The sequence below is a fragment of the Misgurnus anguillicaudatus genome, chromosome 5 (assembly GCF_027580225.2).
Source record: "Misgurnus anguillicaudatus chromosome 5, ASM2758022v2, whole genome shotgun sequence".
NCBI lineage: Eukaryota > Metazoa > Chordata > Actinopteri > Cypriniformes > Cobitidae > Misgurnus > Misgurnus anguillicaudatus.
The window spans coordinates 7,277,367-7,305,156 of NC_073341.2; the positions used below are offsets into that span (position 1 = coordinate 7,277,367).

General features: G+C 38.8%; 1 protein-coding gene across 3 annotated transcripts; it reads right to left on the reverse strand.

Annotated features, from left to right (window-relative positions):
• Positions 1-579: 579 nt before the first annotated feature.
• Positions 580-27,200, reverse strand: LOC129414187 (DDB1- and CUL4-associated factor 1). 3 transcript variants are annotated; one of them, XM_073867464.1, is made up of 25 exons: positions 27,103-27,200; positions 24,222-24,340; positions 21,016-21,092; positions 20,747-20,820; positions 20,524-20,637; positions 20,293-20,430; positions 19,027-19,548; positions 16,542-16,647; positions 16,185-16,339; positions 15,914-16,093; positions 15,395-15,604; positions 14,814-14,983; positions 14,610-14,734; positions 13,271-14,327; positions 11,507-11,725; positions 11,158-11,356; positions 10,988-11,070; positions 10,222-10,306; positions 8,725-8,958; positions 5,502-5,595; positions 5,253-5,357; positions 5,079-5,152; positions 4,881-4,973; positions 4,482-4,773; positions 580-1,383 (listed from the first exon to the last, which is right to left on the reverse strand). In XM_073867464.1, the coding sequence occupies exons 1-25, from the start codon at positions 27,115-27,117 to the stop codon at positions 1,328-1,330; spliced, it is 4,596 nt and encodes a 1,531-aa protein (XP_073723565.1). In that variant the 5' UTR covers positions 27,118-27,200; the 3' UTR covers positions 580-1,327. The 3 variants fall into 3 exon arrangements, with proteins under 3 accessions (XP_073723565.1, XP_073723564.1, XP_073723566.1); XM_073867463.1 differs by having other exon boundaries at positions 580-1,386; positions 27,103-27,198; XM_073867465.1 differs by lacking the exon at positions 27,103-27,200 and adding an exon at positions 25,506-25,713 and having other exon boundaries at positions 580-1,386; positions 24,222-24,337.
• Between the last annotated feature and the right edge of the window lie 590 nt (positions 27,201-27,790).

The following is a 27,790-nucleotide window of genomic DNA, read 5'->3' on the forward strand; positions in this document are numbered from 1 at the left end:
TAAACTTTGCCTGCATGTTAACATTGAAAAAAGCAAAAAACAGCACAGATTCAGAGGCATATAAAAGATGTTGGGGTCTCGAGTTTAAGAAGCTTTTAAAGGTTCACACGTACACACTAGTCTCATAATCAAATCATTGATTTCAATCTGTGTTGTGATCTTACTCAGTCAATATTAAAGATATCAATGTATATTTTAATTGAATGATCTTTATATTTATGTAGGATGACTTTATGTAGAAAATAATAAATCACAAAATAAAATAACTTTAGCTGGGTTTTCACAGGCGGGGTCACATATTTACAAAAATATTCTTGGTTAAAGAATCAATCTAGAACTTTATACATTAACTAACATATTAACTAGAACTTGCTGTGTGAACAACACTGCTGTGTGTGTAAGAGAGGACACCAGTACAAGAGTTGTCTGCTGTCAATGCTAACACAATAATCTTAGTGACATGACAGAGTTAAACATGTCATTAATAAATATATCCTTATGCTATTGTTGACATAAACATGTTTTTGTATTATCACACCGATATACAGCTATACAATCCTGTAGATAAAAGAATCAAAATGACAGTTGACTGCTTTATTGTAATAGCATTTATAGTAAAAATATTTTTAATACATTTTGTACACAACATGTCATTTTAGTTCTTTACTTTTGGTAAACATGAAGAAGATGAAACCAGAAAGTAAATGAAGCTTCACACAAATGCTGGATGTTTAACATCATCATGTGAAAGAGAATTGAAGTCTGTGTAACCTTTACTTCCTCCAATCACAGCTGAAGATTTCAGCGCAGGTCACAGGGACTAAAGACGGGCCTGAAAGTCATCGTCATATCAATGAAATAATAGAGAATTACTGCTCAAAGAACCAAGACTTTAAACATCTTTAAGATTCAATCCAATTAGTCAATTAACAAATGGGGCCTTAAATAAAAACTCTTCTTCTTCTCGTACAACTGAACATATCTTTTTTTTAAGCGCAGTTTGTCAACAACTGCCTCTATACAACTAGATCATGTGAAGGACAAAAAAAACCTAAGAGCATAAAATCCATCAGTCCTCTAAAACTGAACAGACATTCAAAGAGGCTGTAAAAAGAGCTCAGCAGAAAAAAATTGTTTGTACATACAAATGACATTTGTTTTTATGAGATGTCCTTATAGAAAACTTCTCTCAACAGTTCCATATTGAATTTAGATTTTAGAGGCCGTTCACAAGGCCACAGCCGGTCGGTCTGCATCTTATTTGTTGTTATCCTGATCTTCTCTGAGGTACATCTGGTACTTCAGCCTGTTGTTGATGTTTTAAGGATCACTCATTTAGGGAAAGGATGATGTCATCTTCCAGGTCAGAGTTATCAGAGCTGTCTGCTGGAGGAAACAGAGAACAACAGGTGTCAAACCACAGAAGTAATGTGATGGGGAAAAATACACAAACACAAATAATGTTTGCAAATGAAATTAGCCAAGTTTGGCCATGCAGTGCCCAAAACAGCCAAATGAAGTTATTTTAGACCACAACCACATATATATGAACTAATATATGTGCCAAAATTAGGATGATGACCAATCTTTTACAAACTCAGGTGCGTAAATTCCACAAATTGCACCCTAGTTTGCCTAACATGGGTAATCTGGGGTACAGTTCACTGCTGATATGATATAAGCTTAATGACGCAACTATACCAGCAACTGAACTCGGATTTGGACCAGGCAATCGAACCAAGTATTAAAGGGGGCATTTCACAAGACTTTAAGATGTACAATAAATCTTTGATGTACCCTCAGTACATACAGCGAGGAAAATAAGTATTTGAACACCCTGCTATTTTGCAAGTTCTCCCACTTAAATATCATGGAGGGGTTTGAAATTGTCATCGTAACTGCATGTCCACTGTGAGAGAGAATCTAAAAATTTTTTTTTTAACTATTTATTTGTATGATCTGCAAATAAGTTTTTGAGGGTCAGAATTCTAACTGACAGACAGGTGTTCAAAGACCTGTTAGTCTGCCTTTAAATGTCCACCTCCACTCCATTTATTATCCTAAATTAGATGCACCTGTTTCAGGTCATTAGCTGCATAAAGACACCTGTCCACCCCATACAATCAGTAAGAATCCAACTACTAACATGGCCAAGACCAAAGAGCTGTCCAAAGACACTAGAGACAAAATTGTACAACTCCACAAGGCTGGAAAGGGCTACGGGGAAATTGCCAAGCAGCCTGGTGAAAAAAGGTCCACTGTTGGAACAATCATTAGAAAATGGAAGCAGCTAAACATGACTTTCAATCTACCTCGGACTGGGGCTCCATGCAAAATCTCACCTCGTTGGGTCTCAATGATCCAAAAAAGGTGAGAAATCAACCCAGAACTACACAGGAGGAGCTGGTCAATGACCTGAAAAGAGCTGGGACCACCGTTTCCAAGGTTACTGTTGCTAATACACCAAGACGTCATGGTTTGTAATCATGCTTGGCACGGAAGGTTCCCCTGCTTAAACCAGCACATGTCCAGGCCCGTCTTAAGTTTGCCAAGACCATTTGGATGATCCAGAGGAGTCATGGGAGAAAGTCATGTGGTCAGAAGAGACCAAAATAGAACTTTTTGGTCATAGTTCCACTAAACGTGTTTAGAGGAAGAAGAATGATGAGTCATCCCTACTGTGGAGCATGGGGGTGGTAGCATCATGCTTTGGGGGGGTTTTTCTGCACATGGGACAGGGCGACTGCACTGTATTAGGATGACCGGGGCCATGTATTGCAAGATTTTGGGGAACATCCTCCTTCCCTCAGTTAGAGCATTGAAGATGGGTCGAGGCTGGGTCTTCCAACATGACAATGACCCAAAGCACACAGCCAGAATAACCAAGGAGTGGCTTTTTAAGAAGAATATCGAGGTTCTGGTTTGGCCTAGCCAGTCTCCAGACCTAAACCCAATAGAGAATCTTTGGAGGGAGCTCAAACTCCATGTTTCTCAGCGACAGAAACCTCACCGATCTAGAGAAACCTGGTGAAAAACTACAGGAAACTTTTGACCTCTGTAATTGCAAACAAAGGCTACTGTACCAAATTTTAACATTGACTTTCTTAGGTGTTCAAATACTTATTTGCAGCTATATCATACAATTAAATAGTTAAAAAAAATCAGACATTGTGATCTCTCACAGTGGACATGCACCTACGATGACAATTTCAGACCCCTCCATGATTTCTAAGTGGGAAAACTTGCAAAACAGCAGGGTGTTCAAATACTTATTTTCCTCACTGTATATAGTATGCTTTTGTGTGATTACTGCTAGTTTTGTATGCGATTAACGTCGTGCTCTTTAGTGCCACCTTCTTAATGTTTTAGGTAACAGCAGCAGCTCTGGATAGGTGATCTAATGCTCACATCTAACTGGACAGCACATATAAGACACACTAGTTAGAGGAAAAAAACTCAGTTTGACAGCAATCAGTGTAGGGTTGTAACGGTATACCGGTATGACGGTATACCATGATATTAACTTTCACGATTATCATACCGTAAACATTTGCTTATACACGTTTTTGGGGAAAAAAATAATAAAGCAGATCTCACCTGCGCTACTGCACACACGCAACTTAATTCGGCTTGACTGCTAGACTCCACTCGTTTTATGTACAGCAGAGAAAATGTCAAAGCCAGAGACTACAAATTCTTACCTCTATCCCCCATCAGAAAAAAAGTTAAAATCTACAGTATGGAAATACTTTGATTTTTTTGTATCAAAAAAACAAATGCAGGGTTGTCCTTTAAGATGGATATCCAGTTTGCAAGAAATGTGGATGAAGAGTGGCTGCAAAAGAAGGCACTAAAGCCCATTTAAGTGATTTATATTACAGATCAATCTAAGTTGATTATAGTTGATATATAAAAAACTATACATTTTTGTCCCAAAAGTGTTTTTTTTTTTCAAAAAAGTTTGACATAATACACCATATGTTCAACCCAAACCCCCTATCTGTTTTTTATTAATTTAAGAGTCATTGTAGCTAATGATTATAATAATAAGTGTTTAATACTGCCAAACCATGAACGTTTCTGAGACGATTATCATACCGTGGAAATCTCATACCGTTACAACCCTAAATCAGTGTAAGCAGATTCATAAGATCTATTGATTCAATTATGCTGTAAAAGCATAAGAAGAACATTACTTTCAATTCACAGTAAGAGTGCTATTATATCATCAATTTTTTAAATATCACTCAGACCAGACCAATCCAGAAGTGACACAACAACTGACTGCAAGGGAAAAACACGAGAGTGTATCATCTGTATTAAAATGCACACTCACTATATGAGCTGTTGATTTTTATCAAATGTTATGCGACAAACATTGTGATAGTAAAAATGTGCATGCAGAGCATGTTTATGTCCTACACGACTAAAAGGCAAGGCAAGTGTCATGGTGTCAAGATATGATGTCAAACACAACTCACTGTTGCCAAGTACAAGCTCCACATCTCTTTCATTGTCATCAGAATCTTCATATTCTTCGTCATCATCGTCGTCGTCATCATCATCATCGTCATCGTCGTCATCATCATCATCGTCGTCCTCAGCTTCTTCATCCAACAGACGAGCCACCTCCTCATCGTCAGACGGAGAGAAATCCTGCTCAACGTCCTCCTCTTCCTCACCGTTGTTTTCATTTTCAAGCTCCGCCAACAGTGGGTCTGTATCGATGTCATCATCAGTGTCATCATCATCTTCATCCTGATCGTCATCCTCCTGTGTGAAAACACATTTACACATCACTGATCTGATGGCTTGTGATTGAATAAAACAGTCAACTAGATAACTGGATCAAGTTCTAATCTAAAGTGCATCAGTCTTACTTGATCTTCCTCATCCTCTTCTTCCTCAGCAAGTCTCTGTCGTCCAACTTCGTACAGTCGGCACACTGTGTCCATATTTATGGAGTCCTGATTCTGTTTCAGACATTCACACATAACAACGCATGTAGAGATTTAGTGTCAAAATAGTGTTGATGACAGCAGCAGAGATAAAATCAGCTGTATGGTGTAAAAACATACTTCAATGACGGCCAGGTAGCAGTCTTTCGTGTCTGTGCACAAGTCAAAAATGTTCCTCTTCACATCAATAGTGGCTGAGAAAACAAACAAATATCATTTCTAAAAGCTCAGGAATGTTTGTAAAGAGAGAGCGATGACTAGACAGAATGGGAAGAGAGAAAGAGAGAGACTCACCAATGGGTTTGTAATCTGTAGCATCAAAGGTTCTGAATGAAGATCCGAAAGGACTCTTCATCTGCTGCTCCATCATATCATCCTCATCATCAGCCTGAAGCATTGCTATGGACCACAACATCAGCAACATGTCAACATATATTAGTAATATGGTAAAATACATGTCAGTTACTTTAACAAACACTCAATCTGACATATACACATCACGGTTATCTAATCTCTTTCTCTCTGTGTGTGTGCACGCGCTACCTCCGTAAATGACCGTCCCATTGTTGTTAAAGACGATCCTGCACTGATCCAGAGCCGGTACAGTGTGCAGAAGATGAAACGTCCTCAAATCCCACTGGTGCTTCAGTTAAAGCAAACAAACTTAAAAACATCTATTCAGTTCTGATTAAAACACTATAATCCTGCACTACTGCACAAAATATAACATTTGGTTTTAATTAAAATGAAAAAAGCTGTTTTCAAGGGAAAGCAAGTAATTACATTTTAATAAAGGGTTACAAATACAAACAATGTGTCTGTACATGTGAATCTCTGTACACAGTTTATTTACAATCTAACATAAAACAATTAAAATCTTTAATAAATAAAAGAGGTCATCTCATTTAGATATATCTCTTGTGCTCCACCCTGCAACCTTCAAAATCAAAAATATCCACGAGTTACTGAATTAGCATTATATTGTGTTATCTCTCCTACTTATAAAACGGTTAGTTCCAATCCTTGATTCTGATTGGTCAATAGGTGTGCTTTATTCACAATAAAACACTGCTATGACCGCTTCACCCAACTGTCTATTTAATATCACTGCGCCCTTAGCAACACCCTTAGCAACACATAAACATATAATGAGACAAAGTCTGCGAACAGTTTGTTGTTTTTATTTGAGCTTTCATGTTGTTGTTCGCAGTCAGGGACTATTTTTTCTAGCGGAAGGAATGCCTTTATTGATTTAACTTCATGAAAGTTGTACTAATATTTTTTTTACTTTAATATTGTGTGGTAACCGTTTTATAAAAGCAGTAGGGTGCTCGAGGCAAGTGCTGTGTCGTGAATAAGTGACGGCTGAATAAAGCCGTTGCTTATTCACGATACAGCGCAGCCTCTCGTGCCTTATTCCTTACATAAACAACAATCACGCTATAACAACATAAACACAAATTATACAAATAAAGAGTTTGGTTCCAAATGCAATAAATCCATTTTGACAAATTTCGGTAAAAACGTGTTTTCTATACCAAGAAAGTGACAAGATGAAAACCACTATTTTCTGTTACAAACTTTCACATAGCATCTTTAGGCTATAAAAACATAAAAAATTCAAATCCATAACTTAATTTTCAAAGATTTATTATAAAAACGAATTATTTTTTCCACAAAATGCAATAAATCCATGACGTTTTTTTTTTTCAAAATGCTATAAATCTATTCAATCAATGTATAAATGTGCATTCATCTTTGCCATGATATATTCATTTAGTTGAACAGTGATATACATTGATAAAAAATAAACATTAATGGCATTAATCAAAACACTTACTTTGTCATATTAAGATCAGTGTCATTGCAGCGGTTATACTTGACGCCGTTGCTTAGCATTTTTCACAGCGATCAGCTGTAAAATGTTTTGGTCCTGCTTGATTTTCATTGACTTTGAGTAAAATAATGTAAAGTTTTTCATAAGATCCCCTGGGGTCAATGTGTTAGCATGAGAAACTTGATGCTGTCGGGAGATAAGCACCAGTCTCCCGAGTGCTTCGCGTAAATTATTAGATGTTGATGACAATCTTTCCCGTCACCGAAAACAACCACAGGTTTATCAATGCCATTAAAGTATTATTTTGTTTTGTTTGTTGATCACGAAGTACAAAGAAGATGAGGAAAACTAGGACTCCGTGTACTCAGCGCGACGCCATGTTTGTTTACATTGCGTGAATGGTGGGCTGTAATTTCTGGAATCGATTTATTGCGTTCTGTAAAAAAGGAGGAGTGGCGTTTATCGCATTTTGGGAAAAAGGGGAGAAAAGATGACAGAATAACACGGCGGATATTGGATTTTGCGAAAAATTCATTATTTACTTTTAAATACTGACCTGATATATTACTGATTTTGGCAGTAACTCGTTTTTTTCAAAAATGGCGTTTATCGCGTTTTGGAACCAAACTCTTCAAATATTCCCTAAAGCCGAAAGTATACTAGCATGCAGCCCAAAATTTAAGACGTGTAGCCGCGGGAAGTTTACTTGGAAAGCTGCACGGACACGTGCGCGCGCGAGCCAGACGCGGAAAAAAGGTATACCCCGACCTTTAGAAAGAACCTCTGACAGCCCAGACCCATCAGCAGTATTCACTGCACGACCAATGTGGACAATTCAGCCCAAACCTTCAAACAGAGACACATTTAAAGCCCTGCATGTCACCTGTGTGCTCAACCGAGACTGCAAGAATGTTTCACAAAATAGTGTGCAAGCTACTTAAAGTCTCCCTTAAGTAAAAAAAAACTCATCTTTGAGCATTATAGTAGCATATGTAAAAGTTTGACCTATCACAGTAATTTATTTCACGCTTTAAAACAGCTTAAATATAGGCTAATGAAGCAGCAGTGCTGAGTCTATGTAGAATCCATACATAATATATCTATGATTCGAATTACTGATCCACACGTTCATTGTTGATATGACTGGTTACATGTTTGTGATGATGGAAACGGTTTGCAATTTAAATGGAGAAAAAATCCCAGCAATGGTGTTGAATAATGTTTTTGCCCATGGTTTGTATTAAAGCATATTAACTCTTTCACCGCCAGCGTTTTTAAAAAAAGTTGCCAGCCAGCGCCAGCGTTTTTCATGATTTTCACAAAAGTTTAATTCCTTCCAGAAAATGTTCTTCTTCAAATATATAAACATACAATATACCAAATGAAAGAACAGACCCTCTGCTTTCAAAAAAAAAAAAAAAACATTTCATCCTACCTTCAGTAGTTCTTTTGTAATCAGCTTTTGAATATGGGTAGGTTTATGCAAAAACACCACATTTTGAGCAAAAAGCAGAGATAATTCCATTTTTGTGACGGACTTTTCATAGAGATCCCATTCAGAGCGATCTTTAAAACAGACACGGACATGCAGCTGCTTGCCATAGGGCAATATTTCCGGTTTTAAAAAGTTGCGAAAGGGCATAATAGCGGTATTGCAGAAAGACGGAAATACTCGTCATTGGTGGGGAAGCGTTTTCTCTTGATTGACGAGATATCTCGTCAATGGCGGGGAAAGAGTTAAAAACATCACATAGACATAACAATAAAGACCTGATATTCCCCACAGTGGGGTAAGACATGCAACCATTGGTTACTGTATGCAAATGTACTCGTCCCGCTTCTGGAGGGCCGGTGTTCTCTGTGGATGTTAGGTATGTGGTGCAACACGGCAAAGCTCTGAAATATGAAAGTGAATCAGAAAAAGGATACAATCTCTGTGTTGATGATGACTTCTAAACCATTGGGATGGAAGACACCGCTGATGTTCATGTTGAACTTGTCAAACTTGTGTATGGCCTGAGCAGTTCGCACGTCCCACATGACACCGTCGTTCAGGACCAGGTCATCGGTGGGATTAAATGTGGCACAGTTGCGTTTGTAGTTATTGGCTAGATCAGGGTTATTGAGGGTCAGGGTTTTTTGTCCAGTCTGAATGTCATATATCTAAAAACAAAACAAAGAGATCAAGAAAATAAACGATAAGCTTTCACATCAACCTGTTGCAGCTGATGTCATCACACAGAAAATCAGCTTATTAGTAGGGATGCTCCGATCAGGTTTTTTGCAGGCCGATACCGATCACCGATTTGTTGTCTTCGTAATCGGCCGATACCAATGCCGATACCGATTTTTCAAGCTGATATGCAAGCTCTTTGATGACTGTAACTTTTAACTTTTTTTCTAGATAAAGTAATACCACAGATGTTGCCTTTGTTATATTACTTGCAGTAATTAGGTATATTATTGTTTTAATAGAGAATCAAATAAATTAGCACAACAAATATTTCTTCTGCAAAGAGAAATTTAATATGCCTTTAAAAAGTCTAATGAAAACACTTCACAGTCTTTACTGTATAAATTAAATATACACGCATTCGTATGAAGTACAACAGTTCTTTAGTGAAGAGCAGAGAGTGATTTTATTGAGAGATGAATTAGGTTACTGTAGCTTTAAGACTTGACAGAGATCGCTCTGTTCACGTGCACTGATGACCGGCTGCTGTGTGTGCGCGCGGCGGGTGTATGCAGACGAGAGCAGCTGTGAGGAAAATTAAAGTTTAAACGCTCAAAACTTTAAAACGCATGCAAATAATAAACTTTTGACATGAGGATGCAATTGTCCGCGATAGATATGTGTTGTATACGCTGTTTGATGGGGATGTGAAGACGGGTCGCGCTGTTGACCGGACCACGTCCGCATGCAAATAATAAACTTTTGACATGAGGATGCAATTGTCCGCTATAGATATGTGTTGTATACGCTGTTTGATGGGGATGTGAAGACGGGTCGTGCTGTTAGGACCGGACCGCGTCCTCAGAAAATACACATATCTCTGTAAAGGCAAAGAGAGAAATGCAAATCTGCACGTCGCTCATGAGCCACGGGTTATAAAAATGCTCTCACTGCGTAAAAATGGTCTCTAACTGCAGCCTGCAGCTGCATTGAGGAGCCATATGATGACAAAAGTAAACAGAAAGATCGGTTCACGAGATCAGCAAATTTAACGAGGACCGATCGAGTCATTTAATGCCGTGATCGGCCGATACCGATCTCTGGCCGATCGATCGGAGCATCCCTACTTATTAGTTATAGTGATACATAATGCCATGTAAGATTAAGCGGCTTACAACATTTCAAATTTTGGCACAACAAAAATAATACAGAGTAAATAAAACAAATTTATTCAGGTTTAAAAAATAACTTGCGTGTGCAATGTGCTCTTTGGTTCCTATGACTCTGTCCTGAGAGAGTTTGCTGAACTCCACATAATGATCATCCAGGAAAGAATGCCTGAAAAAAAGTGAAAGTTTACTCGTTTAAAACCTTTCCTCTCTTGTGACTGCAAGACTAAAGCACATGCTGGCCCATGTTGTTATTTTACTGTGCTGTTCATCACAGGCGCATTACACTTGTATTTCTCTAGTGACATGGCAACTCAGGATTGGTCACTTGCCAAGGTACCCAAGTTGTTTCTCTCTAGCAGGGCTGTTTGGTCTCTGGTGAAAACATTAATATTTGGGCACAGATTGTAATTAGTGGTCAACCGATATATTGCAGAGGCAGATTTATTGACCGATATTTTGACATTTTCATTATCGCCCTCATCATGCAATTTATTTGTTAATATTAAGGAATTAAATACTGTTTTTGTAATTAATTAAACATGTTAAACTATAAGCATTAACTATTTAAATTACATTAAATGTTTTACCTCATTACAAGTTTTTTTTAAATTAATCTGCCACACTGCTTTCTTAATATCGGCAAAAAAAAAAAAACATCAGTGGACCACTAATTGCAATCTTCATGTGGCACAGTAAAAAATGAAACCATAACCATGCTTTCATTTTCTACCCATAAAAACGAAGAACAGATTTACGATGACAACAGTTTGGCCCAATTGTTTTAAAGCGTCATATCATGTTTAAATCTAGATCACCTAGAGCTGACTGTTCATGTGTGTGGACTTACTTCATAATGAAGACAGACTTCATACCCCACAGTGCTGATAAGGGATAGCTCCATGATGCTGACGTCAACAAAAGAGACCCATCCTAACAAACAGACAACATATCTCAGTATCTACCTGATCCATCATCTGTGAGTGTATAATATTTGTATAAGATGTTAGTGTGTATTACTCTGGATGGCTCCAGGTGTGTAATGGCTGAGTTATGGCAGCTGTAACTGGCTTCCTCTTGACCGCTGAAAACATTGTAGAGTTTCAGTTGACCGGTGCACGTGCCCAACATCAGGAAACGCTCACGTGCAGAGAACGCACAACACATGAAGCCGCTCTCATCTTCCTCAGCCTCCCTAAACACGGAGATCGGCCGAAACCTAAACATACAACACATGATAAACACGAAGAAAAAAAAACATTCAACAAAGGTAATAATGTAAACAAGTACATCAAATGATAATAAAGAGTTCTGGCTCCCATTCAAGATTATTCATCATCACACATAATGAACGCAGCATTGGTTGAACCTGCTGAAGATTAAATGCCTGTCGAAACATCCTCCATCCACTCCGCCGTATTTGGGGTAGACGACCCTGCGTGTGTGTCGAGGGGTGAAGTTAACAGGTGCCTGCCGTCTCTGCTTGGGTTCTGGACACTGGTGTGGTGTGAAGAGACTGAAGGGCGGACACGTTGTTACCGGGTTCTTGCAGCGTGCGTGCTGCTCTCGTAAATACTCTGTTATGATACTGAAAACAGATGCCACATATAAATGAACATGACAAAACATCTGAACTACATGGCACTGTTCTGAAAAAAGCTTGGGTACACTTGGGTGATGATAACATTTGTGGGTGATTCTCACGAAATCCAGATTTAAAAGGTGTCCATCATCAGATTTTTAAAAAGCCCTTGAAGCCAATTTTTTTGCACACATAAGATTAAGGTCTGAACTTACTATATCCATTATTTTTAGAGGATTTAAAATAGAAATATTTAAATTTTTTAGATTATCATTATAAAAAATTATCATTACCGCAACATGATATTTCATTAAATATATGCATTTACAAACTGATGTTTCGGTAATAAGAACTAAAAAGTTGTCTAGGTACTATGACAAACAAAATTTCAACTTATCTGGAGAGAAAAAAATAAGAACTGCTTATCTGGTTACCATTTTGAGTGTCACAGTCAATTATGTTTTTTTGAAAATGTTAGTTCCTTGAGGGCTTAAACAGTGATTGAAAATTGTTGCGGAGGATGAGAAAATTGGTTTTGGACACATTTATATTTCTTATTATTGTCTACCAATGATCACCAAATACCACATGTTTCTTTCATGTAAATGTTTATAGTATAACATGCACTGAAGCTTTTTATTGATTTATTTTTTTTAATTGTAAATATTTCCATGTCAAAGAACCCAAATCCAGTCATGGACACGTTGCGATAATGGAAATATTCCCCTTAAATGTGGAAAAACAACTAAATTGGTTTGTATGATGTCATTTGAAATCATGTGCAAAATTGTACATGAAGAGATGTTTCTAACTGTATGCTTCTTATATTGATACTCTTACTTTTTATTAAAATGTTTCATGACACCTCATAAGTCTAATTTCGCGAGAATCACCCACATGCATTAAACAGCAAAATTGTTATGCTCAAATCTCATCACTAGATCATTGAGACTTTAACCAGGACTTCACAGACAAAAGTCACATACAGTCATCTTTGTCCTACATCAGTTTGCTTTCATCAACACCAGAATGTAATTTAGTCTTTGTGGATCATTGTGCAACATGTCATCTATAACAGTTTGGTCTTAACATGCGTCTCCAAATCAGTTGTGCGGATCATTTTGATTGGCTGTTTTGGTGTAAGTAAATCATCAGCAGTGGCTGACCGAATCTTAATCATTCACCCGTAATCCACTGTGTCCACCTGAGACGTTAACGGATTTGGTGAATCAAAAACACAAGCCATTATGTGGTTTAGTTTCAATGTGCATGCAAATTTTGCACAGAGCTGCAGGACGGATGACCGCTGTAACGGCATGACGTTTGCTGAATTACTCTTGCAGCAGATTAAAATGATATCTGAAATCATATCTTTGGCTTATTCTGGATTAAAAACACAACAAACAGCTATTAACTGAAAAAGTCATTTAGGTGACATAAATTTTGGCAGAATTCAGTGTTTGAGCTTTTAAAAGAGTTACGATGACTGAAAAAGTAAAAAATGGATTGCATCATGGGTGTAAATCTAGTGTGATTGAGAAGTTAACACACCTGTCTAGAGAGGGAGGGGAGGGCAGGTGTCTGTCCAGCTGTTTCTTCATGGCCGGGCTCTGGCTGAAAGCACCGTGATCAGACTTTGGTCTCAACACTTTCGGCCTCTTCGCTCCCGCTGACGCACAAGGTGAAGGCCGCTCCCGTGAGAACACAATACGCCCAATGATAGGAGAGTTGTTGCTATGGTGAAAAGCAGTAAGAGGTGGAGGGGGTGGAGCCTGTGAAGTGGAGGGGCGGGGCTGATGAGGAGGCGTGTGAGGGGTGTGGCCACCCAGGCGTCCCGTAACTCCGTTCGTGAGCCGAGGAGTCCGTGGTATGGCGACGGCCGGAGGCGGCGTCGTTGCGACGGATACGGGATTGAATGGAAGCGCGCTAGCGTGTGCGTGAAGCCCCATGGGCAGCTCGGCTTCTTTGCTTAGTACCACCGCTGTGTCCGTGAGCCCTTTGGATAAAAGATGATTCCGAATAAGCAACAAGAGTTCCTTCTCGGGAAACGAAATGCGTGACTGCGCTACAACGTTAGCACGCTGGAGCCTCGCCAGCGAAACATCCGTGCCGATTAGCAGCGGCTTTCCGGACACCCGCTCGATAAGTTCTGCTGCGTACTTGCAAAAGCGTACATGCTCGCTGCGCTTATCCTGAAGTACAGGCTCTTTCATTAACTGCTGGATCTGTCCGCTGCTGAAAAGTGGAAGCTTGCTGATGATTTGACGCACAGCGGCGCTGCGCGCCAATCCAACCAGCGCTTTGCATGCTAGCGCGCGAATCTGATCGGCATCTGTGATGGGCATCTTGACGGTGAGCAGGGACAGCAGGACTTTGATGCCATTGTTCGACTGAACCACGTTCCACATCTTCGCCAGGACACTTTCACTTACGCGGTGGGTCTGCGGCAGGCGGCGACGTGGGGTGCCGGAGATGAACCTGCTAATGCTGGAGACGCGCTTGTCAGGAGCGCAAACGCAGTTAATCACCACCTGCAGGGCAGACTTTTGGATCTCTGCATCATTCACAAACACCTCACCCTCTGCCACCACCAACACGATGCTCATACCTGCAAACCGCAAACACGTACTTTGGTAAAACACATGTAAACTAATGATCTTGCACATTATTCACAATGTTAACACACGCCAGATGTGTGAGATCACTCTCTGTTATATACAGATCAAGCTTCTAAGATACACAATCATAATTTTCCTCTATATATAGCATGCTTGCAATAAAATAATGTGATATATCAATTGAAATCATTATAATATACATGCAATAAATTGCACAGACACAAATCTGTTTGAAATTGAACGTTGTACTGAGAGAAAGGGGAATAACTCACCAACGGTAGAGATGGTGGATCCACTTTCATCCAACACAGGAACATTTTCAGCTAACAGCAACTGGGTTTTAGGAATAACTGTCAAAATGCTCAAGATGTCCAAAGCATACCTAACTGTGTCAGCCCTAAAAATGACACAAGATTTTAAAAAAAACCCACCCATTTACACTTTTATTTTCAGTAGCAGACAGAATGATTTATCACCTGCCGTAGTAGGTCCTCCAGTCGCAGGCGATAGAAATTAGCTGCAGGAGTAACTGGACACAGGAGAGTTTATGGAAGACTTCAGCAGGCTCCCAGTATAAACGAACCGGTCCATACTCAACCAGAAACTCCACCATCTCCACCACCTGATCATGGGTGTATGAGCATGCCTACAAGATATTCAAACATTCGATTGACTTACACAATAATGCAAAGTTACCATCTAATATTAGCCATTAAAACTACATTAAAAAGCGTTTCATACGGTCCAGTCAGAGCAATAATAATATGCAGATGTTGTACAAAAGTGTTTAGTATGAAGATAGCCAAAACTGCACAGGATATTTCATTTGCACAATAAATGCTGATCCGTCCATAGCATTGCACCGAATTACTGTCAATCGATCGCCGCATTTCAAAATATTTGGTTATGGTTACTGCTCACATATATTCACCCAATCAGAAAACGTGTAGAAATACACCCACAAACAGAAGATCTCAAATTCAGGTCACACAGATTATGTGAAGCACACTTTTAATATATTTATTTCTTTTGTCCTTATTTTGTTAGACATGTGTACCTTGTAATAGGGCTGCGAGTGTACAGCTACGCCTCCCTCAGTGCGATGCAGTGATTGTTTCACCTGCTCCACTTTAATGCCCAGGTGAGCCTCAAAATACCTGCGCAGAGCCATGCAGGTGTGTTTGGCCGTCTGTCTGCTTGAGAAAATCTCATCGTCGCTCAACAGCGCCCCCTGGTCCTCAGGATTCAGAATCTCCAGAGTGCTGATCTACATCACACAGACACAAAGAAAAAACACCAAAACTTTCAATAATACACACACACACACGTGATTTTCAATACAATGAACTTTGCGAATATTCACTCTGCAAGCTGTAAGAATTATATTTTTATCTGGTGATAAACATCAATATTTAATGTGTGCATTTAAAGCGTGCGTGTATAGGTCTCATACAGAGAGAGTTCAAGTCTGTTCTTGATAATAAAATTAATAATAAACCCATGCCAAATGTCTTCAACACCCCGACCTTTAACCCTGCATGTTTCTGTGTGTCAAGCACATGCATGATGTGTGTACCAGATTGACGAGGCGTCGCAAGCCGTCCTGTTTGTCAAAGAGGTCGAGGACGGCTCTGAATGAGAAGCAGATGGAGAAGAACATGGTGGCGTGACAGCAGCCGGACGCGTGCGAGCACTCCAGCAGCCACAGCGTGTAGTTCACCACCTCAGACAGCAGAGAATGCGGCAACATGCAAACCTAAAGAGAACCCAGGACGCTCATCAACACAAAAAATAAACATACGAGACGAATACAAAACGAAACAAAGTTTGTGTGAGAGTGGTTATACCCTCTCCATGGCGTCCTGGTTGTACGCAAGGTAATAGAGGCACAGAGAGACGCCCGTGGCGGCCATGGAGGGTCGCGGGATCTCCAGTAACTTCTGCACTCCACCGTGAGCCACAAACTCGGCAGCAAACTTTTTATGGAGGAGGAGAGACGCCAAGTACTGAAAACAGAACAAATCCTTCAAAACGACCATCATGCTGGTGGAGACACACAAATCATCATTGCATTCATAAAAGTATTGGTGTCATTTTCATAATCAGAGCTAAAATTCATACATTAGTAGAAACATAAGCCGTGCCCATGTGCCTAAGAATCTTGTTTCCAAGGGTTTAACTGGTAGCGTATGTGATATTTTTCCAGTACTTCAGGGCTTCAAAAGTTAGCTGGACATCGTTCGTCTGTTTGAGGTCCACATAGTGCATCAGAAGTTCACGAGCGCCTAGCTGCATGAAAACAGCCAACAACTATACACAGAAAGACAAGAGAGAGAGAGAGGAAACTGTGTCACATTACTTATGCTTGTGAATGTCCTGTTAAAACTCAGTTTGGTTCTCTGGAAATGGTTAAGCATGCAACAAATATTTAAAGGTGCCAAAGATAATCTGTTAAAATGTCCTCTGATATCTACATAAAAGGTATGTAGCTTTATTAAGTGCAAAACTTATCCAGAGACGGTTTTAAATTAATGAAATGGTCTATTATTACCTTATTTGAAAGGGTCATGAATAATAATGTTGAGCTCTGCTCTGATTGGCTGTTTCTCAGAGCGGCTCATTTCAGTAGCTCTGTGTGTCCGTTTACACACCTTATGTTTGAGTCTGTATCAGATGAAGATACAGATTTTGAGGAATAATCAATTGTTTGGAGATTGTTAATGGACGTTTCTGAGTGGTAAGTTTGTGTTTTTTCAGTATAGAACTTCAAAACGTAACTGTAACGTCAATAGTAGAACTTCTGCCTAAACGCTAGCATATAGCATTAACTAGCATACAGCGCTAACTCAAAAACAAATTGTGACTAGCATTGTAACAAAATTGAACTTAATGTACATAATTTAATGTTGGGTCGTACATCATGACTGTAACATCACAGTCGGTGTTCTGTTGAGATTGGTCTGTTTTCCAGCGGCCTTTTGCATGCACAAGGTTTACATAAAGAGGAAACAATCGTGATTGAGGCTCATGAAATGTCATTACCATGTACACAACTCTTATTATTCATCTAAGCTTTAACAACGCATTTTACCACTGTAAAGTGTTTTCAAATAAAGGGATAGTTCATCCCCCCACCTCAAGAAATCTGAGATACATATGATTATCGTCTTTTTTTCAGATGAACACACAGTTACTTAAAGGATTAGTAAAAAAAATCCAGATTATTTACTCACCACCATGTCATCCAAAATGGTGATGTCTTTCTTTGTTCAGTCGAGAATATTTTTTTTTTAAGGAAAACATTACAGGATTACTCATTTTAATGGACACCTAACTCAACACTTCAGCTTTTCAGAGTTTCAAAGGACTTATTCAAACGATTCCAAACGAGGCATAAGGGTCTTATCTTGTGAAACGAAACTTCTCGTCTATCTCCGATCCTGTGAAGTGCCAGCACGACCTCACGTAATTGCGTAGTGACGTAGAAAGGTCACATGTTACATATATGAAAAGCACATTTCCGGACCATTTTAAACAATAAGCTGACACAAAGACATGAATTAGTATAATTCGACATACAACAACGTCGGAACGGTCCTCTTTCTCCACACTTGTAAACACTGGGGCGTAGTTTCACATTCGTCATCTGTGACCTCTTGACAGGATGACATATTGCGTGAGGTCACAGGCGCGTCACAGGACTGGAGATAGACGAGAAGTTGTGGTTTAAAAGTGCATATTTTTTTATTTTTCTAGTCAAAAATGACAATCGTTTTGCTAGATAAGACCCTTATGCCTCGTTTGGGATCGTTTTCAGTCCTTTGAAACTCCGTTGAAAAAAACTGTTAATTGTTGAGTTAATTGTTAAGTGTTGGGGTCCATTAGAGTCCATTAAAATGAGAAAAATCCTGGAATGTTTTCCTCAAAAAACATAATTTCTTCTCGACTGAACAAAGAAAGACATCAACATTTTGGACTAATCCTTTAAGAAAATGTCCTGGTTCTTCCAAGCTTTATAATTGTAGTAAATGGTGCTTCTGATTTAAAGCCCCAAAAAGTCCATCCAACCTTCACAGAGAGAATCCACATGGCTTTAGGGGGTTAATAAAGGCCTTCTGAGGGCAATCAAAAATATAAATCTTTAAAACGTCACAAACTAAAATAATTAGCTCCCGGTAACGAATGATGCACGTTCATGAAAGGGTGTCTTTCCAGCATATGTAGGGTACGAGGCGTAGTGCCGTACCCAGAAACGCAGAGAGCAAAACATCTGCGAAAACTGAGTTGTTTTAGGTATACTGTACATTTTCTCTTAAATCACTGTTTTAGATTTCTATTGCCCGATTGGCGTTTTGTTTTGCTCTCTGTACTTCCGTGTTCGTCACCACGCCACTACACTATTTACTATCATTATAAAGCTTGGAGCAGCCAGGACATTTTTTAACATAACTCCGATTGTGTGATTGTCTGAAAAAGATAATCATATACATCCAGAATGGCTTGAGGGTGAGTAAATCATGGGGTCATTTTCATATTTGGGTGAACTATCCCATTAAAATTTTCCAAGATAAAAGTATCTTCTTGCAGTTGGGAGAAGGTTTGATCCAAAGCAACATACAAATGCATTTAATGTACAGACTTTATATGGAATCAAACCCATGACCTGCATGTCCTAAAGGCTAAAATTACCTCCTGGTACTCTCCCAGTGGGGTGAGATACTGCAGAATAAGACGTTGCTCTATGCCGGGTGTGAGCGGGTACAGATGGTAATTGTTTCCTATGACCCACGGGCTCATCTCTGACCAGCTGCTGTTAGACAGCTCACTGAAGCTTCGCTCTGGATCTGGCATGGAGAAGTTGAGCTTCTGCTTCACTTTCCCTCCATTCTCTTTCTTCCTCCAGTTCTTCATGCCTTCTTCAGGAACATCTGTATTAGTGGAGTCTAACGCCAGCGCTACGGCGGGCTTCATTTGTCCCTTCATCAGTGCACACCTGCCCACGCTCCTCACAGCAGAACCGGGCTGAACGGGAAGCTCAGCTTCAGAGTTTTTCTCTTCTATGTGAGGAACGCTGTTGGCGAACTCCGTGTCTACGGCCTCCTCGTCCACAGGCAGAAGAGGAGCGAGACTCTTGACCAGACGTTTGCTGTCCCTCCTGTTCTCTGCATCCTTATCCTGAAGTTCTCGCAGCCTCTGCAGCATTAGAGGAACCTGTAACACGCATTTATAAATATATCCTTTTAAACAAACTGTTAAGACACCAAATACACATGAAAAATTAACAACATCAATAACAAGGTCAAAACATTATTCCCTTATGTCACTCAAGTCAAGTAGCATTGGTTTCTCTGCTATTAGATCATTTAACCTTCCTGTCTTTGGCAATCCCTACACAAAAGAAAATCATTTTCCATCCGGCAGCAATAGCGTTGGACATTGTTTTAAATTGATTGATACCGATACCGCATTAAACAGGATGCATTCTTTTAATTCGATAGGATGAACCAACTGCAGATGCTTTGCCATATTGCTATTGACACCCATCTTGCAACATAATAGTTTGTGATAGGGCTGTGTATCGCCAACAATTTCCTGATATATAATTTGTATCCCGGTACAAGGCCACGATACAAAACAATTTTGAATTACATTTGTGTTTAGAATTTAGTAACATTATTATTATTAACTGTTTATTGTACATTGAATAAGCAGTGTTGTAACAGTTGTGACTTTTCTATTCATTCATTAGCGTTTGGGGAACTTGTAGAAACTGTATCTGACTTTTTTTATACATCCCAATATCTGTATCAACATCTGCCCCCTCCCCAAAAAACATCGGTCAGGCTCTAATCCCCATTATTGTCATTTTATTCAGGCTACATGGCTGGTGGTGGAGCAGGTAAAATTCGCTTTATTTGCCCTGTGGCAACATCAGATGAGCATTACTGGACTCACTACTACGGAGTTCTCCTCACGATAGTTGGCAGCAATGTCCTGGTTCTCCATGGCTCCTGCCAGCAGACCTATGGCGTAGATCCTGAGAGGCTGTTCAGCTTCCCGAGCCCATTTAAACAATCGCTCCACAATCCCATCCTGCAACAAACACATTTATAATAAGCTCACGTACAGAGGAAGCTACAGAAATCAAACAAATCTTAAGACAAACGGGACACATAAAATAAAAACCTTTTCCTGAAAGACAACGGCAGTCTCAAGGCCAGGCATTATGTTCAGGAGCAGTCTGCATGCCGCGGTGTTCATCGACACCTCCCTGCTGCTCATCACGTACGTATTCACCAGCTATAAAAAACACACACAAACATTTCAAACTTCTTAAGGTTAAATAAAACCCTCCGCATCTGAGCTTATCAACTTGGTTTCATGTTGAAGGTTGCAATGACCACCTTACCGCATTCATAAAATCATCATTCTTGAATAAGATTTTCAACAGGTGTCCCAGCATGCACTCCGGGTCTGCCCGTCCTTCAAAATAAGAAAAAGATTCATTTTAATGTCAAGACAATAACAAAGCTCCAGGCTCTCTACCTTTATCAATACTGAAAATAGACTTGAGATTTAAATTTTCAAATTCTTTTACTTTTGACCTGTAATGCTTATAAATGTTGGAAAGTGTAAATATCAATTAGTTTTTTTCCAGGGTTGAAAGAGAAACATCACCTGGATGTCGGTCATCAAACGGATCAGGATCAGCCTTGTGATATTCCTCTGTCTCCCGTTCGACAAGATCAGAGATCCTTAAGGAATTAAAAAAGTGTTGACAAATCATTTAAAACCATAAACACACGGTAGAAATATATGTTGATGAGTCAGATGAATTGCCTGTAGTCTCTCCGATTGGCCTATCTCATATAAAATGTCTTACCAACTCTTGACTTTTCACAACCTGTTCATCTTCTTGTCATTTCCTCAAAGGATAAATTCTGTATTTGTTCTCTTCACTTTTGCAATTCAATTTGGATGGAAGTGATGAAAGGGGTCCCTAAGAGTGATGCGCGGGTCGGGTAAAGAAATTGTAACTTTATTACGGGGAGAGTCATTAAAAACAAAATAAAAAAACATGTATGTTGCGTCTAATTCCCTGTAGAATATATTAAATATTTGGGAATATTGTCATATTTTATTAGGTTCTTTAATAATGTAAAATTAAGTTGGCCTATGTGGCAACTTAACTTGCGCAACGTAACTTGATATCCCCAAACCTTTGGCGTTACGTTATGGAAGTGCCAAGTAGCTCCCGCTGCCAGCCACAACAACAAAACAAATGGAGAAATAAAACATGAAAGACGATCTGCGGGAGAAATTAAGGTAGCGAATCTGTGAATAGATAATTCAAACGCTGCTTTGTAAATGTTAAAAATGTTTATCATTATCCTATCTCTATATTAATATGACCATGCTGGTTTCTATGGTTTATTCGCGTATGTTGTTGTCAATTTACAGGGCGATGTAATCTAATGGCTGTTTCCAAGCACTTTTAGGCTGAAATAAAGCCTTTTTTTATTTACATTACAAATGCCTAGTATGTCTATTTTAATGGTCGCCGGTGGTTTTAAAAATAGATACAGTGCTGCGGGGTGGTCAAATATTTCATAAAAGCAAGACCCGCGGGTTGGAAAAACGACGACCCGCGCACCACTAGTCCACTCCCTAATGTGCATTCTCAGTTTTTCAACTTTAGTTACTCTGAAATATTTCTCTTTAAGCATAAATCTGTAAAGTTATGCAGCTCAAAGTTCACTGCAAAGGGATATATTCTCTTGAACAGAAATGGCTTTATAAGAAATGCAAATGTAGGGCTTTGACGATTAACCGTGCAAATGCGCGTTTTCTCAATGAATGAATTATGGTGAAATGCCGCCACATCCAAAAGCCTGGGTGCGCTCTCGTGCAGAAACGCCATTTGTGCCACAGAAGAAGTAGCATTACAAACGCTATTCCAGGAAATGTCTAAAGGGATATTTATATCGCTGTTCTTCAGATTGTTTCAGGTATTTTCATGATAATAAAAATATCTTGAATGATTGTGTATGACGAGTGTTGCTTTTTTAAATTCACATTGTAAACGACTCAAACTCATAGCGATTTTAGATTGATAAGGACTTCCTACTGATCACAGAGCCATAGTACACGCACAAGCTGTGCATGAAACAGAATCGGAGCCAGAATCGATTTTAGGCAGGTCTTTTTAATGGGGAACGCGATGTATCGTCACAGCCCTATGCAAATGGCTGGTAATGGACCACAGCATGGTTCTTCTACAGTTTGTGATCTCACAAATACTGAAACTTGAATAATCTCAGGAGTTTGCATGAGTTGTATAATATTAGTATGGGCTACCCTCTACATGCAGAAGTATAAATTAAGCTTTAGCGTGGTGTTGTCAGCATGTCAAAAAGACACCATTAAGCTCACGCTGATTTTAAACCACCTTTGTTCTGCCTTTCTAGTACAGAAGAATGTTGCTGTAGTATTTAGATGCAGGTTTGATTTATTTCCTTGCCTGTGGCCTTTAAAAAAAATTTGCAATGAAATAACAATATTATGGAGGATCCAAAACAACGCAACATTTTGTTAATTTTGCGCTGTGTTCGGCGATCGCGGAATCGTGAAAAACTGGAGGGACTGTACTGTGATTCAAATCAAACTGATGAACAGCCCAGTATGATAGTCGGGCTTCTAATAGGCTTGCACGATTAATCGTTTGTAAACGGAAATTGCGTTTTGAAAGAGTGCAATTTTCAGATTGGAAAAGTTGCGATTATTTCTATAAGGGACTATTAAACATGTCAACAAGCATCCACGCAGTCCTTAATGGCTTGCTTCCTGCACATTTTACATTTGATGAAAAGTGCAATCAATAGGGGCATTTTAACACTGCATGTGATTTCTTAATTTGTCATGACAGATGTTTGTATCATGACAACTTCATTCAAAAAAAGTGTTTAAGTGGCTTTAAATAAACATTACCACAGTGTTAGAATAGTTTTTCATTATGCTTGGTCTTTCTTTGATGCTGTTAAAGTACCAAAGGTCGCTTTATAAATGCAGCAGCATTACAAGTTTCATTTATCATTTAAAATCAAGACATTCTGACCATCATGCAGCGTATGAAAAAGACACAAAGTATTTACTCTGCTAAATACACAAGCAGGGAAAGTGAGAGATTCCTTATAGATGAGAAGAGCAATGATGAAGAGCGTCAGCAGTATGTAATAAAAACTTCCTAGAACCCCTAAAGTCCTACGATGACAAACACGCTTATATTAAATGAGAAATAAAACGTTTATTATCAAAAGCATTTTGTTAGACAGAAGCACTTTGTTAAACTCTTTTTCCTCTGTCATGCTTCTGTCAATCTCTCACCATCTCTCCCTCTTGACGCCGACTGAGCAAACACACATCCACTGCTTAATACAAGTGCAGCCTTTTGTTGCAAAAGCTAGAAATAAAAGTTATTTTAGTTGGCTTCGGAGAAGAATTTTCCTTTTGGTGCATTCCTATTTATTTGTAAAGAGAACAGATAAACAGAGACTGTCCATCCCTTTACACAGCAGTGATAGATAAAACATGCCACCTTTGTGCCAGAACAAGTATAAAGAACAAAAACAAAGCTATGAACAAAATGTGGACGATCCTCAATGACTTGAACTAAGTGCTTGCGTGTGCTAAATATAGACATCAAGGCAGACTGATACAGACTCTATATTTTCATTAGTTTTTGTGTCTTCACCTCAGATAGACCACTCGCTCTTACTTCTGTAAGCAATAAGACTTGCAACTAAACTCTAGTCTGTGTGTTTCTCGGGAAGGTATGAAGCTGTGACTGTGTGTGGTTCTGGTTAGTGAGTGTTGATAAATCTCACTTGGTCAGAATGTTGAGCAGTTCATTTGTCCCGGCCTGTTGGTCTCGTTCCCATTGCTCCAGCAGAGAACTCAACTCCGCTTTAGAGTCCACGCTGCCCTCGCTGCCGGCAGACGCCATCTAATAAACAAACACACTGGTCAACAATGCCCATCTCCATACTGTAAAACACAATGATTACATGCTGCATCCCCACTGTAAACGCACAACTTGCTGTCTCCTGAAGCATCTAGTGTTAAACCAGAATGAATGAGTCGCTTACACATCAGAACCACTGAAAGACCCCATACTAACTTTAAGGCCTCTGGTTTGGCACTGTCTGTATTAAATCCACAACACACCTATCGAAATGCATGGAAATGAGCACAAGCTGTAATATCAACTTTACCCCTTAAAGTCCTCATGAACAGGAAGTCGCAATCGACTTTACATCCGTACTGTCATGTATCTTGTTAATATTAAATATCTTTGTTGCCACAAGAATGCAGAAGTATATTTTCAGATTTTAATGGTAAGTTTATGAGGGCACACTAATTTTAAAAACAAAAAATAATGACCCACAGGGATCAATAATTTGTGATAAACACTGCAATATTAAAAAAAGAGATAATTGCCAGTTTTGATTTCATGGGGACTTTAAGTCCCTTTTCTGATAAACAATTTTATTTACCCAGTTACACTCAGAGCACTGTACACTAAACGTTAGGAAAGAAATGTTTTCTGTCTATATTCATCTGCTTCTGTCATGTATGTGTTGTTTATGTGTAAAGTTGATCTTCTGTGTTGTGACACTGCGCAAGTGTGAATTTGGGCCTTTAAACTAAATTTGCAAATGTTTATTTAACGCTTCCAAGCTGACTTAAACTTGTGCAGATATTTATCTACAAATTACTAATGTACATACACATCGTATATCATGACACTGCGCGTCAAATGCGACGCTCACTCGCTAGACAAATGAAAAAGCAAAGCAACTGTCAAAGCGTGAAAGAAAACGTGTTTACACGAGAAAACAACAAACAATTTACAACTTTCCAGTGGATTGTGCATTAAAACTAGCAAATATACAATATAAATATTTACACACCAGTGAGTGCAGTATAATGTTCTCTATAGAGGACGCGAATATTCAAAGCGATCATGAACGTGAGTGTATATACATAAACGACACGTGTATGTGTCACACAATTCACAGTTACACTTAGAAACACAAATATACAAGACAAAACCAGTACACAAACACTGTTTACAGTCCATGTGCTCACGTATGGTAACGCTCGCGTCTCATCTTCAGCGAACACAAACGCTCCGCGGCAGAATCGCTCAGTATCGCGTTTAGAGCAGCCGACGCGCGTCACACGGTTTTATAACAGCATTAATATCAGCATATAGACGCTCATGTCACTCGTGTCTGTATTCAGCAATGTGCAGCAACTTTATGATGGCGACCACTAAACACGTCATGACCCAGAGACGACGGGCAGGTCAGGCGCACGCCGATGATGTCATCCGCATGTAAGCGTTACGCCAGCGAATGCGTATCAATCCCCGCCTACATGGACTATAATAGGCTTGTTCGACTTCATGCGGCGCAGCTAGAACTGTCAGACGGATGACGTCAAAGTGCCGCGAGAGCGAGACGAAATTACACTTAGTATGATTTCTCGAATCGTTCTCGCGGTACTTTGACGTAATCCGGCTGTCAGTTCTTGCAGAGCCGCATGAAGTCGAACAAGCCTATTGTCTTACTTTCCCGTTCATTTTAACATGGAAATGTAAAAAAAAAAAATCGACATTAAAGATTTGTAGTACATCAACAAATAATTTAGCTCCGAGGTGAATAACAACATTACAAACTTTAATTTTTAGTTGTGAGGCGTTCAAGAAAACTCGAATTTATGATATTTCGCACCTCAAAACAGGAATCATTTTCGGTTTTTCGGTGGGAAATATCCTAAATCCGAGTTGTCTGAAACACAGCATTACTGATAAATATACCACTACAATCCTATGGAGTACTATTTTTGGCGAATGACGTAATAAAAATGGAAACGAAAGAGACATATGAAACGATTTGTTTAGAGTAATTAGATCAATGTTATTTACGTTATAAATATTTGTAGCATATAAAATCGACTAAAAACCCCGTGGCTCAGAAGATCTCTCAATCAGATGATCAATATTCTGCAGAAATTATTTGCTCTATGAAGGACCTTGGATAAATTATCTGTCAATAACAAAAGAAAAAAAATCATGCATATGGTATTAAAGCGCTTTCTCAATTTTGTGTTTCAATAAAAATGACAGAATTCTCATTCCAAATGTTTTGGGTTGGTTTAGAGTTTAAGTTTAATTGAGAAAATATGTAGGGTAAGCCCCCCTCCCCAAAAACAGTGTAACTTGCATTTACTTTCAAATGGCAGGACATTTGTATGGTTTATTAGAGGATCATTAACAGCACAAAAAATGTATGAAAGACGCACTGATCTTGGAAAGACGGCATTTTAGCACAACTGTAATTTGGCCAAATTTACTCGAACCATTTTATTTTTTAAACATCTGTCATTGTGTAAATGTAACTAAATTGATAAAATTGCAAATCGTGGCAATTTAATCTGAATAAATGTACTCAAATTTAATGGTTCATACAAATGGTTTTTCATTAATTTACCTTAACTTTTCATTGTGATGAGTTAGATTAAGGATTGTTATTTAATAGGTACACTTCAGAAATAGAAATTATGTTTTTTCCCCCTCAGATCTTACTTAAGTTCATTATATTCTGTCCTTAAGTCTTTAGTGAAGAAAATATACATACCCAGTTTAAATATTTTGCAATTAAACACACAATTTTCAAATATCATAAAATTAGCTCAACTTACCTTAAGTGTTCGCATGTTATTATACTCTCATAAATATCATTACTTGAGATGAATGAGTATAAATGAGGACCAGTTATAAATGTTGTTAAGTTAGTTTTGGCGCCATTTCTGGTCAAGAGGAAAATTAAAGGTAAAGACGTCCTCTTACCACAGGAGGCGTCGTTCTTCAGATAATTTATTTCGAGATATTTCTCAAGTTTTTGTCCTTACTATTATTGTCTGTATACGTGCACTGTATGTTTATAGATAGTTTATTGCATACTTTACTGTGTAGTTTAATAGAAATGGTTTTATTATCACACAGTATTTTTTATACAGTAGAAATCTCAGTGGTTTAAGATTAACATTCAATGTTTGCTATCATGACAACACATCAAGGATGTTAACACACATTTATTTAAGTTTATTTTTAATTGGTTTAGGTTCATTATTTATTTAATTTTTACATTCTGCAATGGGTGAAATTCGACAAATGTGAGGTGAACATGATTTGTTTCTTAATGCAGACAGTTTGAGTATCACTGCCAGCTACAGTATCAGTGTTCATTTGCTTTTCTTTTTGTATAATTCATATGTCAAGGATTTGTTTAGCCTTTTCTCTGGTTTGGGCTTGTACAGTTCAGTGGTAAAGCTTTGTCTTAGCAGCAGTGTTGGGGAAAGTTACATTTAAAAGTAATGCAATACAATA